Raw genomic sequence first — 14149 nt, 5'->3', positions numbered from 1 at the left:
TTATGTAGTTTAGGAATCCAGTATAGGTACGGTAACTCATATTCATTCGACCCATTGACTGGAATATTAAATGTGTCTAAAACTGAAGCATGATTTTGAAGAATTTCGTCTTTTGAAAGGGCAGTTGGAGTATAAGTATGATTACCAAACGTGGAATTAATGTCAAGTTCGTTTAAAATACAGTTGTAATAATGAGCGTGATCAAGCGGAGTTACTCTTGCATGTCTACAATACAACATATAAGAACTATGCTATCACATTTATGAATAGACAATCAATCGAACGTATATAAAATTATCAACATTTCTAAAAAAACTAAAAAAAAACAAAAAAATTCATTCGGTTTATGGGGTGATGCATAGAATACACAGTGAATATGCATGGTCGAATTCATTAAAAGTATTTTGAACCAAGCACGTTGTAGCCAGAGCAAAACTTGTCACATCTAGCACTCAGAACATTTATACTTTTTACTTCCTGTTTCAATTCATCAATTCACAGAAATGAATCTGGTCGTGTGTCACGTTTTATGTTTGGTTTGCATTGGACACTGTAAGTACTCTATTTACATACAATGATGGTCAGCAATAGCCGTAATTCTTCGATAAATGTGTCCATTCACTATTGTCAACAAATGTGTTTATATCTATCATTATAGCAAGTACGCATTAGTTTTATCAAAATATTTCCTTCTTCATTATATACAAAATTATATCCGATAGCAAATACCAGTCATCATTTTAGAATCTCTAACAATCACCCTGTGCTTTGATATTGTATGTAATCCACTTGTTCGACAGGTTTGAACGTCACTTTTATCACCGTCGAACAGAGTTCCACACTTACTAACACCACAGGAGCCTCTAAGGCAGTGGACAACAACCTTATCTCAGCAGCTCAAAGTAACAAAGGTTCTGAGGAGTTCTGGATGGGCAAATTCAACGACACATACAAAATCGCATGGATATTCATCGTCGTGGGCAAAGGTAAAGATACCTGTAGTTTTACTCAACTTCCCTTCTTTTGATAATTTCGTTATTTGTAGCTCAATTTTCATATTGTTATGGGTCAGAATGAACCCCAGACTAGACGCAAGCAACTACAAACAATTCAAAGATTCAACAAATTTATAGTAAGGTACAGTAATCAAACTTTGTAAACAAACTGCGTCCCTGCTGTTTGTTTATTGCTGAATTCAAACACGAAGAAATGATAAGGCTCTTTAAAATGATTGTGAAATCGGCCGTGAAGTCCATTCAGGTCCATATTAATTTATCCGATGTAATTCTTCAGAGTGGTAATTACCACAAAATGTGCGATATATTTATACTAGAACATTCTTCTAGAAAATCAACAGTGCAAGTCAACAGGTATTACATCATCTTTCTATTGAACTCTGACAAACGTCTAGAATATTCTTTATGTCACACGTATCAATCAACAATTAATGTATCACACAACCATATATAGATAAAGAAAGTTATCATTGGATCAAATTGTCAAATTACAATGCAACAAGTGTACGGTGACATCACATGACTTCCAATTGACAAGAAATAGATTTGCAATGATATCTAATTGACAAGGCACAAGTCTTTTTAAAATAACATAGAATTACATGTAGTAAGAAACATGATTGTGTCTAATGATATTAAATACTCAATTGAAAATCAAAACGCAAATGTGGCATGACAGTAAAATCCTCGAGACAAGTGCATAATGACATCAAATGGTCAAAAAGCAAGTGAGTAATGACATTATGATTGAGAAACAAATGAGTACCGACATGAAATGCTCCAGTAAAAATTAAGTATTGGTGAAATCAACAGGCAAGTGTATAATTACATTAAATGGTCAAGAGAAGTTTGTAATGACAGAAAAATAGTCGAAGAAAAGTGTGTAATGCCATCAAATGGTAGAGACGAGTGTGAACTTGCAAGAAATAGCCAAAATGAATCTTAATGATTTGAAAATATTCCATGCAAATTTCTATAGCTTGAAAAGTTTGAGTTTGAAAATATTTTTGTTCATTTTGGATTGTTAATGTTGTTTTTATCTAGGAAGTTACAGCATTTTCATTAACAATGGTGCACCTCCTAACACCAAGGACTTATGTAATACAATCACTACGCCAATTGGTTATGACATCGTCAACCAAAATGCTTCTTGCATGCGAGAAATGGAAGGCAACACTTTGACAGTACTAAGAAATGGCGATGGTTCCCTAATTCTGAATGAAATCGTCCCAATTGGTAAGAATAGAAATTCATAGAATCTAGATAAATATTTTTAAAAGAGCATGTATTGTAATCCTTGTATCTTGAAATAATCATTCAGTTGGTATATACATAATGTTTCCTGTAATGAACTAGTAATTAAGAGTATGTTATCTGTAGTATACTACAAAACATATAGGGCATTTTTTCTTAGTATGTCCAGAAAACAGTCATGGTTTGTCATGTATGCCATGTCATCACAACTGTAGAGATGGGTGTTCCAGACTAGATGGAACGTGCACTTCCTGCAGGGACAGACACTTCGGCAGAATGTGTCAAAGAAGTTGTCATCATGTCTGTTCCGATAACACCTGCGATAGAGATGAGGGAGAATGCAAGAGAGGTTTACAGAGACAATGCGTCTTTTACTCTTTTCTGTATTTTCGTATTTCGAAAACTGTTTATTGAACGTATCATTATTTTCAATCACGGATACATGTATGTCATGCCAAATTATTCAATTTGTAGAGAATACGGTGATCACGATTTCCTTTTTCCTGTGTCTATCTTTGATTGTTGCAATCACAATTGGCTGTGTGATTAAAAGGTGAGAAAAGGTCATGAAGACAAAATAATTACTCCTCTACAAAACGAAAAGTCAAAAAATCATTCATCAAATCTAAACTTGTTTAGTGCAGTTCAAAGTCGCATCAATTAACTTTTTCAGTACTCTTAGAAAGTAATTTTATCTGTATTGTATGTGCTATATATATCTTACCTTAATTAATTGCAATTCAAGTACAAGGGTTCGCAATACACTTAAAACGTGAAAATTTGACATTCCCCAACGGAGGTGACATTTTATTGATATACTGGAATCCACAAAATTTCCAGCAGTATATTGAGAACAATTCTCAATGAAGAAGAAAACGAATCTCCGCTTTAATTTGATTGATGTTTTTGTGAGATTGTAACTAGACACCGATCTCGATAGCCAAGTGGTTAGTGTGCTCGCTTTGCAAACGAGAGGTCGGGGTTCAACTCTCGATCCCAGTACCGCATTCATCTTGAGACGTTTAAGTTAGGTACTGACTGGTACTTTGTCAAGGACCTTTCATTAGAAGTGAACATTTTTGATAAAGGTAAGCATTGGCATGATAAAGAATCCTCCACTACAGCCTTGAGCGCCATGCATACTCAATGTCTGTGGACCTTCACCTAAAGCTGGTGACGGCTCTTCATGAGTAGAAAATTCTCGAATACGACGTAAAATTACATACAAACAACCCAATAAAAAACTAGGTAACCGTGATATAGGAAAATGCATGTACTAACAATTATGTATTTTGCGTTTACATGTCACGATTTCATTCTTATTACTCCTTCATTGTTTACGCTAAAAATAAAACGTTGTCAAGACAATGATGTACTCATGACTCAAAATGAACAAAACTATATTTATATTCCTTTTATTCTAAGACGGCGAAGATTATTTGTACTCTTCAAACAACCGTTGAGGCCTCCTTTAGAAGATATTCTTGTAACGTATTCCACAACCAGTCGTAATGTGGATGTTCCGAGCAATGCAGAGGCACAGAGTCCAGCATCTCCTCTAAGTGACTGTCCCGTGGAGTACATTCGCATGTTTGATGATCACAAAACGATCAAAATGTCACCCCCTGCTCTTGTCCAGTACTTGAAGGACCGGCGGAATGAGGAGACTCTCCTGAAAGAGCTAGGGGTACTAATGAGTAATCGTACTAAATGTCATTCTGTTATAAGTCATATTGTGAAAGACTTGAGGGTAGTATTAGTTTTATTGTCATATTGTCATGGTACAAAATGCATGTTTCTGTAATCTACCATAAAGGTTTCAACTATATCTTTCTGCATGAAGACGTGTATATCATCCAGATACTATGACAGTCACGTGATGCATTGAATATCATGTCTTTTAATAGAGTCTCCCAGGATCAGTAATGGGTAGATGTTTTGAGGCAGAGAGGGCTGAAAACAAAGCTAAAAATAGATCCTGTACTCTACTTCCATGTAAGAATATCAACCTATAAATAGGAACACATTTCAATATAGGGAAATATTTAAGTTTTCAACTCATGAACAACTGCAATTACACTTATTTAAACATAAAATGCTTTCTTAGTTGATTCATCTGGTGCTGAAGGCAGCTAGCATTGCAGAAAAATGAATAACACGCGTAATCGGGTGAAGCGAATTTTTTCTACAATGATTGTTACCTTCATCACCCAATGAAACAACAAAGAAAGATATTTTATTGTCTATATCTATATGTATTATTAAAATTATAAACTAGAATTAAGATCTAAAATATCATATGGTTGACCCATTTGATACGTTAAACGGAACAGCCAAAGCACCCTTTGACCTTGATGACACTGCATATTTGGTCATGATTTTACAGACAGGTAGTATTAGAAACTGGATCGAATTAGTTTGCAACAAACATGTATTTATTGCATGATGAAAGCAATGTCAATTTCAAAACAATTTAAGAGAAAAGATTCAGTGAATGCAAATATAATCACGTATGCTTTCATATACTACCGAGATTATTGGCTTTTTAGATGATAGAAACCGTGTAGTCCTGAATCCCATAGAGGAACTCGAGGGCTTGGGAGATTACATCAACGCAAGTTATCTGTCGGTATGTAAAGAAAACTTAACAACGTTTTCCATGAATTTGTGTTCCTAAGGATACTACCTATCTAAATGCATTATCCATTCCGTTCTCCTCTTTCTATTATAGGGTTATCGGAAAGAAAAGGCTTACATCCTAACATTAGGTAAGAGTCTTTTACAGAATTTTTTTTTTTAATATTCTATTTGTAAATAGTGTAGCACTTTATCTGAAGAGAATGTATATTTTCCGAGATTCTATTTGATTGATACCTATGCAATATGTTATCAAATACAAATATTTGGATACAAATGATCAATGAAGAATCATAGAATACCACAGAAATGACAAATTTTGGAATACAAAAGAGAAATAAGTAATTCATGTACCTTATAATTAAAACATGTCTTAGAACGATTAAAAAATATACAATACGAACGGAAAGTTGTACAACGTAAACGAAATATTCAATACAATTGAAAAGTTATACAGTATACATAACAATTTTACCATACAAATCAGCATATTTAAAATACAAATAGACAACTATATATCGTACATTGAAAATTATATATATTGCAAATGGTAAAGTTCGCATATTGCATCATTGGAAATATTATATGAACAACTTCATTTCTACATGTTATTGAAAGAAATGTGAAGATAACGAACAGTGGTCAATCTCATAACTCCTGTAAGCAATACAAAATAGAGAGTTGGGCAAACACGGACCCCTGGATATACCAGAGGTGAGATCAGGTGCCTAGGGGGAGTAAGCATCCCCTGTCAACCAGTCACACCCACCGTGAGCCCTATATCTTGATCAGGTAAATGGAGTTATGCTTATTCAAAATCAGTGTGCCAAAAACGGTCTAACAATCGGTATGAAACAAGTCAAACAGTATTTGACCCAATGAAATGTTGTATTGGCAAACAAGAAATAACGACCGTAGAATTTGCGAAATGCTGACTTTAAATGGAACTATTGAAACCTCAGCAACATCAACTTGTTTGTCAGTAGCCTGTCTCGATTTTAAAACTGACCAAACGCAGAACAAGCTCTTGCGTATTGAATCAGTTGAGATATATAAACACCGAATGCTGGTGTTAATGGAGTATTGCTACATAAATATGGGAAGTTGACGATGGAGAAGCTGAAATCATCTCGTTTGCCATCAAGTTGAGTTGTTAGTTAACACTCTATCTTTTTCTACAATTCTGGAATTATCGTTCACAGGACCTTTTACGCCAGACACAGCTTTGGATTTTTGGATAATGGTGTGGCAGACAAATTGCACGTGTGTGGTGATGCTAACAGCTCTGCGAGAGGGGGAGAAGGTGAAAAGTGTTACAAAAAATCCGCAAAAATAATTGATATAAAATAAAAATGAAGAGTATGAATACGTGAAGATAACAAATACTGATCGATGAAAGGTAAAGATAACGAGCAGTGGTCAATTTCATAAGTCCCATAAAGAATACAATATTAAGAGTATGACAAACACGGATCTCCAGACACACTAAAGTTGGTATCAGGAGTATAGGAGGAGTAAGCATCCTCTGTTGACCAGTCGCGTCCGCCGTGAGCCCTCTATCTTAATCAGGAAAACGGTATAGTCCGTCTTCAAAATCAGTATGCAAGGTGAAGATAACGAACAGTGATCAATCTCATAACTCCTATAAGCAATACAAAATAGATAGTTGGGCAAACACGGACCCCTGGACACACCAGAGGTGGGATCAGGTGCCTAGGAGGAGTAAGCATCCCCTGTTGACCGGTCACACCCGCCGTGAGCCCTATTTCCTGATCAGGTAAACGGAGTTATCCTCAATCAAAATTCGGCAGACAGCATTTGACCCAATGCGATATTGTATTGACGAACTAGATCGTTATAACAACAATAGAATTTGCGAAATGCTAACTTCAATCGAGAATCTTGAAACCCCTGTACCATCAACTTGTTTGTCAGTAGCTTACCTCGATTTAAAAACTGACTATACGCAGAACAAGTTCTTGCATATTGAATCAGTAGAGATATATAAACACCATATGCAGGTGATAATGGAATATTGCTTCATAAATATGGAAAGTTGACGATGGAGAAGCTGAAATCATCATGTTTGCCATACATTTGAGTTGTCAGTTTGCCGTTAATGTCTACTTTCAACAAAATATCTAAGTATGAAGCAGAAGTGGACGACTCTGTGGTGTCCTTTATTTAGAGCTCACAGGGATATATCAAATCGACATATGAATGAAAGTTATTATTGTTAATAGATAAAACGTCATCGATATATCAAAATGTCATATTGAAGGCCACAGCGAGAGATTTTTTCTTCTCACGTAGAAGTTTTTGAATACATTCTGCTTCATATGAATATAGAAAACAGGTCAGCTAACAAAGGAGCACAATTCGTGCCCATGGGAATTCCAACAGACTGTTGGAAGAGAGAGAGAGAGAGACGTTAAACAATATACAATCAAGCAATCCATAGACATTAGCGGCAAACTGACAATTCAACTGTATGACAAACGGGATGATTTCAGCTTCTCCATCGTCAACTTCCCATATTTATGTAGCAATATTCCAATATCACCTGCATATGGTGTTTATAGTATGTAAAGACTGCCCTTATAATTGGTATGAAACACGGCAGATAACATTCGACTTAACATGTATTTGCAAATAACAGAAATATAGGTACCATAGAATTTGCAAAATGCTGACTTAAAACGAGACTGTCGAATCCCCTGTAACATCAATGTATTTGTCAATAGTTTGCCTCGAGTGAAAAAGTAATCATACGCAGAATATATTCTCGCGTATCGAAACAGTTGAGAGACGTTAACACCATACGCAGGTGATGATGAACCATTACTACATAAATAAGGGTTGGGGTTAGGGTTAAGGCTAGGGTTAGTTGTTGAAGATGGAGAACCTGAAGTCATCCCGATTGTAATAAAGTTGATTTATTAGTTTGCTGGTAAGAAAAATCCAAATATGTTACATATATGGAAAATTCTGTGGCGTCTTTTATTTCAAGTTCATTAGGATATACACATGTAATTTCCTTCCAACCCGATAGGTGGTAGTACAAGTGATGGGTAGTAAAGATCACCTGTGGAAATGGAAGATGTCGTTAATACCCAAAATATTTTTACATCGTTTTCCACATACACTTTAGATTATGCTCAGATAATTCATGATATTTCTCCGAAATGATGACAACAAATGGGGACCTATCGTTGAAAAAACACTCTTGCGATCAATGCACATACATGTGGGGAAGGAAACGCATGATCATGTGCACATCCTTTTCTCCTCTAGAATTCTGTATAAATCATTATATTTCCTGATATTTTAGTATTTTGATTTCCATGATTATCTGTCCCGTAGTGATCCGGGTCAGAATAGATACCGAGTACCCCTTGCTTGTCGTAATAGGCAACTAAATGGGGCGGTCCTTCAGATGAGACCGTAAAAATCGAGGCCCCTTATCACAGAAGGTCTGACAAGATAAAGATCCCTCTCTGCTCAAATACCGTAAGCGATGAGCGTAGGCCTAAGTTTTGCAGCTCTTTACTGGTAATGGTGACGTCTCCATATGAGTAAAAAAATTCTCGAGAGAGACGTTAAATAATATACAATCAATCCATGATTACCTTATTATCCAGCTGAAGTGAAGGAGGGAACAATGTGTACCTTTCGTGACACTATTAGCTTGATATTCATCTTAGAAACATATATTTTGCATTTGATTCTTTGAATTATGATAATAAATTGTATATTCGAATTCTGAAACATCGGTAACGGATTTCTTTCAATTAGAAAGACAATGTATACATATAGTGTATACCATAAATATTACTTATGAAGCATTGAAACTTAAAACAAATAATGTAAAATCAACTGAAATCCCATATTCTATATATGATTATCTTCTCGTCATAGAAAAAATGTTTCCAGTACTGGCCTGACGAATCTGGAGATTACGGTCCATTCTATGTTCTCATACAGAACACGAGCATGTTTGATGACTACTCACTCAGGAAACTGTTGCTCAGAAAGGTAGGGACGTGTTGTTGTTATCTAACTGTAACAATTAATGAATATTGCTGGCTGTTCAAAGTGTATGTGTTCCTAAAACAATCGTGATTAGAAACATTATCTTTATCATCAGCCGTCTCTAATAATCTCCATGTCAGATAAAATCAATATCTCCTAATTATTTCCATGCAAGATAAAATCAGTCTTCTTAAATCATCTCCATGTCAAATAAAATCAGTCTCTCCTAATTATCTCCATGTCAGATAAAATCAGTCTTCTTAGATTATCTCCATGTCAGATAAAATCAATCTTCATAAATTATCTCCATCTCAGATAAAATCAATCTTCATAAATTATCTCCATGTCAGATAAAATCAGTCTTCATATATTATCTCCATGTCAGATAAAATCAGTCTTCCTAAATTATCGCCATGTCAGATAAAATCAGTCTTGTTAAATCATCTCCATGTCAGATAAAATCAGTCTTAGATTACCTTCATGTCAGATAAAATCAGTCTTATAAATTATCTCCATGTCAAATAAAATCAGTCTCTCCTAATTATCTTCCTGTCAGATAAAATAAGTCTTCTTAGATTATCTCCATGTCAGATAAAATCAGTCTTCATAAATTATCTCCATGTCAGATAAATTCAATCTTCATAAATTATCTCCATCTCAGATAAAATCAGTCTTCATAAATTATCGCCATGTCAGATAAAATCAGTCTTCTTAAATCATCTCTATGTCAGATAAAATCAGTCTTAGATTATCTCCATGTCAGATAAAATCATTTTTCATAAATTATCTCCATGTCAGATAAAATAGTCTTCTTAAATTATCTCCATGTCAGATAAAATCAATCTTCATAAATTATCTCCATGTCAGATAAAATCAATCTTCATAAATTATCGCCATGTCAGATAAAAACAGTCTTCTTAAATTATCTCCATATCAGATAAAATCAGTCTTATATTATATCCATGTCAGATAAAATCATTCTTCTTAAATCATTTCCATGTCAGATAAAATCAGTCTTAGATTATCTCCATGTCAGATAAAATCTATCTTCATAAATTATCTCCATGTCAGATAAAACAGTCTTCATAAATCATCTCCACGTCAGATAAAATAAGTCTTCATAAATTATCTCGATATCAAATAAAATCAGTCTCTCCTAATTATCTCCATGTCAAATGAAATCAATCTCCTTAAATTATCTCCATGTCAGATAAAATCTATCTCTCCTAATTATCTCCATGTCAAGTAAAATTAGTCTTCATGAATTTTATCCATGTCAGATAAAATCAGTCTTCATAAATTATCGCCATGTCAGATAAAAACAGTCTTCTTAAATTATCTCCATATCAGATAAAATCAGTCTTATATTATATCCATGTCAGATAAAATCATTCTTCTTAAATCATCTCCATGTCAGATAAAATCAGTCTTAGATTATCTCCATGTCAGATAAAATCTATCTTCATAAATTATCTCCATGTCAGATAAAACAGTCTTCATAAATCATCTCCACGTCAGATAAAATAAATCTTCATAAATTATCTTGATATCAGATAAAATCAGTCTCTCCTAATTATCTCCATGTCAAATGAAATCAATCTCCTTAAATTATCTCCATGTCAGATAAAATATATCTCTCCTAATTATCTCCATGTCAAGTAAAATCAGTCTTCATGAATTATATCTATGTCAGATAGAATCAGTCTCTCCTAATTATCTCCATGTCAGATAAAATCCAAACTTTTATCAGCGTAACAAGAGTAAACCCTCAGCTCATCACAAGCTTCGTATATCTACATGCGTCATTTATTTCTTAAAAGTCATGAAAATTGCAGTCGTTTTTTAATTACATCACAGATTGTTTTCTCTCTCCAGAAACCACATCATAAACTACACCATATATCACAAGGTCTATGGTATAAACAGCAAAAGCTTTTCAATTTGTATGATTCTCAAATGTGAAAATACATATACATCACAAGCGTAGAATATAGTTAGCATTGGAATGAATCTATTATACAGAATGGAGAAACAAGAAGACTGGTCCACTTTCAAATGACGTCATGGGGAGAAGCCAAACGTCATAAAAAGATTGACGCTCTACTTCGGCTCCGGACGCACGTGAATTCGTTCACATCTTCAGAAAATATCCCGATAATCATTCATTCCGGGTAAGCTGTGTCCATAACGTATATAAACAAAGATTTGACGTAAAAAATGTATTAAAAAATAAACAAAGATTTGAATAAGCTTTTGCATCTTTAAAATTCGTGCATTTAGTATCCCTTTTCATAGAGATCATTTGACACGTGAAGATTTTGTTCCAAATATCAAAAAATATTTTTAAAAGTTATTTCATAGAATTACAGGAATTGGACCTGCCCTCCCGTTTACTATATATATCACTTTAATGCTGTTTAACAAAAAATAAATCAGAACCTTCAATCATCTTTTAAGTCTGTTTCGTCATCCGGGTTTTTTTTCTTACAGACCAGGTGTAAGCAGAATAGGAACCTACATAGCCTTAGACTACCTCCTCAAACAGGGCCTCAAAGAGGACATTGTTGGTATTACTGACTACGTAGTCAAACTGAGGTCCCAAAGAGCCTTCGTTCTTAATACCAGAGTAAGGGGAAACATTGTCTCATAATAATTACTACATTAGGTTTGTATGCATGTTTTACCTTCCATTCGAGAATTTTGCGCTCCAGAAAAGAGGTTATTAGCTGTAACATACTACCTATACATACATTCAGGACATAATAATGAGGGTTCTTTACCGTGCCAACCTCCAGATTAAGGTAATATCCGAAAGATTCGTGACTTGTACTCCTAATACATGCGTTTGATAAAGGAGCAGTCACTGCTAATGTTAAAATTCTCTGACTTGAAGCAGTGCCGGGACCAAACCTCGGAACACCTGCATGGTTGTGAAGCGAGCACCCTTTTTGCTGGGCCTCAAGATCATAAACTCAGAACAGACGATTCTAACTAACTTCTGGAGTGATTTTCATGCATAAAATTTTGATCATATATTTGTATCGATTTTTTTCTATAACCCAGCAGTTTCTTTAAACAACGGTGCAATATAGATCAGGGCAGTTTTTGGCACTCTAATTTTCCTTTTAGCTCTTACAAGTTTATTGTTATTTCGAATTTCCAAAATTTTGGCTTGAGCATCACTGAAGAGATATTATGTGTTGAAATGCGCATCTGGTGCATCAAAATTGGTACCGTATAAGTTTGACATCTTAAGATGTTTTGACTGGAGTCTATTATTACTTTATGGTCTTGAGGCTTGGTTACCGCGATTGTTTCTTACGTGTAACATTTATATGATGAATTAGATGCTGGAATGCCTTATCTCATAATGGGACAAGAGTTTATACTATTATAATTTTTTACAGTACGGGGGTGTCTTTTTCTTTCTTTCCGTTTACTTTTCAGAGGGTGGAGATGATCGTGAGAATTTCAATAAAGTTTACAAACATTACACCACTAGATTCGCATGTTACCGACCTGTTCACTAAGTTCCGGTATTATAACACATCACACCATGTATTCCTTTAATATTGTTGTCCATGTAATAGGAAGGATAAGTTAACCCCTACCATCAGAGTGTCAAGATTCGATTGTACAATCAATTCGAAACTAATATTTGTGTTTGAAAGAGACACCCCTAGAAACATTCGTGGATGCTTTATGGACTACTTTGCTTTATCTCAATTTCACTGTGCATGCCCATTTTTAGCAACCTTTTAAAAAGAGAATGGTGAAAAACTGAAATTGATCGTTTATACTTCTAAAATATAGAATATTGTATGTTTTAATCAGAAGACCTAGCGGATTAGAAGTATTACAGAAGCATTTATAAAGTTTAGTTTGAAGCTGTGCCTGTAGCCTGTTTATACGTTGTAGTCTATAATTACAGAAAGAACATCAGTTTCTACTCAGTGCCTTAGTGTCAGGATTTAAGACGGAGCTTCTTGAACGCCTTGAAGATGATAGTGAGGATGAAAACCCCGAAGATGTGTACGTCAATGAACCGAAAGTAGAGGAGCTCTATGTTAACAGTTGTGCAGAGTGAAGTGAATTCTGATGCAGCTGAGAGGACGTTTTCAGTTCTAAGAACTTGTGTACAACTCCACTGTACATGTCATATTACAATAACATATGTAATGTAATCTGCATTGGATTGGCTAATGCGTTGAGGCACTTAAAAACGAGCACGAGACAAAAAGTTTTACTTTGTGACGCCATGTTTTGGAATGACCACTAATTTTCGAAAATAGAAAAGGTCAACATTGTGTGATTTATTTATTGAAATAAGAGATAAACATCAAACAAATACGTTTTATTGGAATGAGACTACGCTGACGCTTCACCGCTAGAACTCAGTTAAGCAGGCGTAATGTCCTCAATTCTGAAGACAAAGGCTAGTTATCCACTCAAAGCCCACGATCTCCTTTACGGGTTCAAGTTCCAGAGTATCAATGTCACAAGAAAGATTAAAAATCTGGTTATTTGTAGGGTTAACCTTTGGATGAACATATAAGTGATCAAATGAGATTTCAAAATTGCACATAATTATGTTAGTATGCGGTATCATATGCAAGCTTAAGCATCGATATATAACGAAGCTGTACATAATTCTCTTAAAATTCTATTTTTGTGACATTCGTTTTTGATGTGTATTTTATTACCTTATTTGAAATTTGTCTCGTTTCCATATTGTATTGCATATAGATAGATGTGAATAAATATTCAGGAAATATACAGATTATTTCCTCTTATGTATATATGGGGAATCAATTAAGTTTCAAAGGAATTTCAACATTAGTCATAACGATTTTTAGCTCATCTGGCCGAGGAACTGTATGTCTTCGTGGAGAGCAATTACCATCACTTGGTCACCATCTGTCGTTGTTATCGGTGTCTGTAAACAACCATCAATGTTTCAATCTTCTCTCGGAGGATTGCTTACTCGGGTACCATAATGCTTACATTGTTGTCTCAAAGAGGCGTCGTTTCATTTTGATTGACTGAGACTAAATTCACCTCTTTTGAGCCCTGCATCCAAGTGTACATGTAGGTTGATCATAGCACTGACTCCCGCAGTTTTACAGAGAGTCGACATGACTTTAGACCGTCTAGAACAAATTCACTTCTTCTCCAAAACCTCTGAATCTCCAGTCGTCATACTTGACGCA

At 34.8% G+C, this 14149-nt stretch overlaps 1 protein-coding gene across 1 annotated transcript in view; it reads left to right on the top strand.

Moving 5' to 3' along the window:
- Positions 1–448: 448 nt before the first annotated feature.
- Positions 449–14149, top strand: part of LOC125670761 (uncharacterized) — a 38460-nt gene continuing 24759 nt past the window's right edge. The window contains exons 1-14 of the mRNA XM_048906125.2: positions 449–552; positions 801–986; positions 2061–2252; positions 2416–2619; positions 2745–2823; positions 3696–3957; positions 4178–4265; positions 4820–4899; positions 5002–5038; positions 6110–6210; positions 8826–8942; positions 10962–11110; positions 11430–11565; positions 12871–13005. Of these exons, the coding sequence (XP_048762082.2) occupies positions 504–552; positions 801–986; positions 2061–2252; positions 2416–2619; positions 2745–2823; positions 3696–3957; positions 4178–4265; positions 4820–4899; positions 5002–5038; positions 6110–6210; positions 8826–8942; positions 10962–11110; positions 11430–11565; positions 12871–13005 (1815 nt within the window). The 5' untranslated portion in view covers positions 449–503. The remainder of the gene's footprint in view (positions 553–800; positions 987–2060; positions 2253–2415; positions 2620–2744; positions 2824–3695; positions 3958–4177; positions 4266–4819; positions 4900–5001; positions 5039–6109; positions 6211–8825; positions 8943–10961; positions 11111–11429; positions 11566–12870; positions 13006–14149) is intronic.

The sequence above is a fragment of the Ostrea edulis genome, chromosome 4, assembly GCF_947568905.1.
Source record: "Ostrea edulis chromosome 4, xbOstEdul1.1, whole genome shotgun sequence".
Taxonomy (NCBI): Eukaryota; Metazoa; Mollusca; class Bivalvia; order Ostreida; family Ostreidae; genus Ostrea; species Ostrea edulis.
Note: the sequence above shows the minus strand (reverse complement) of the source record. Positions and strands in the feature narration are given on the sequence as shown.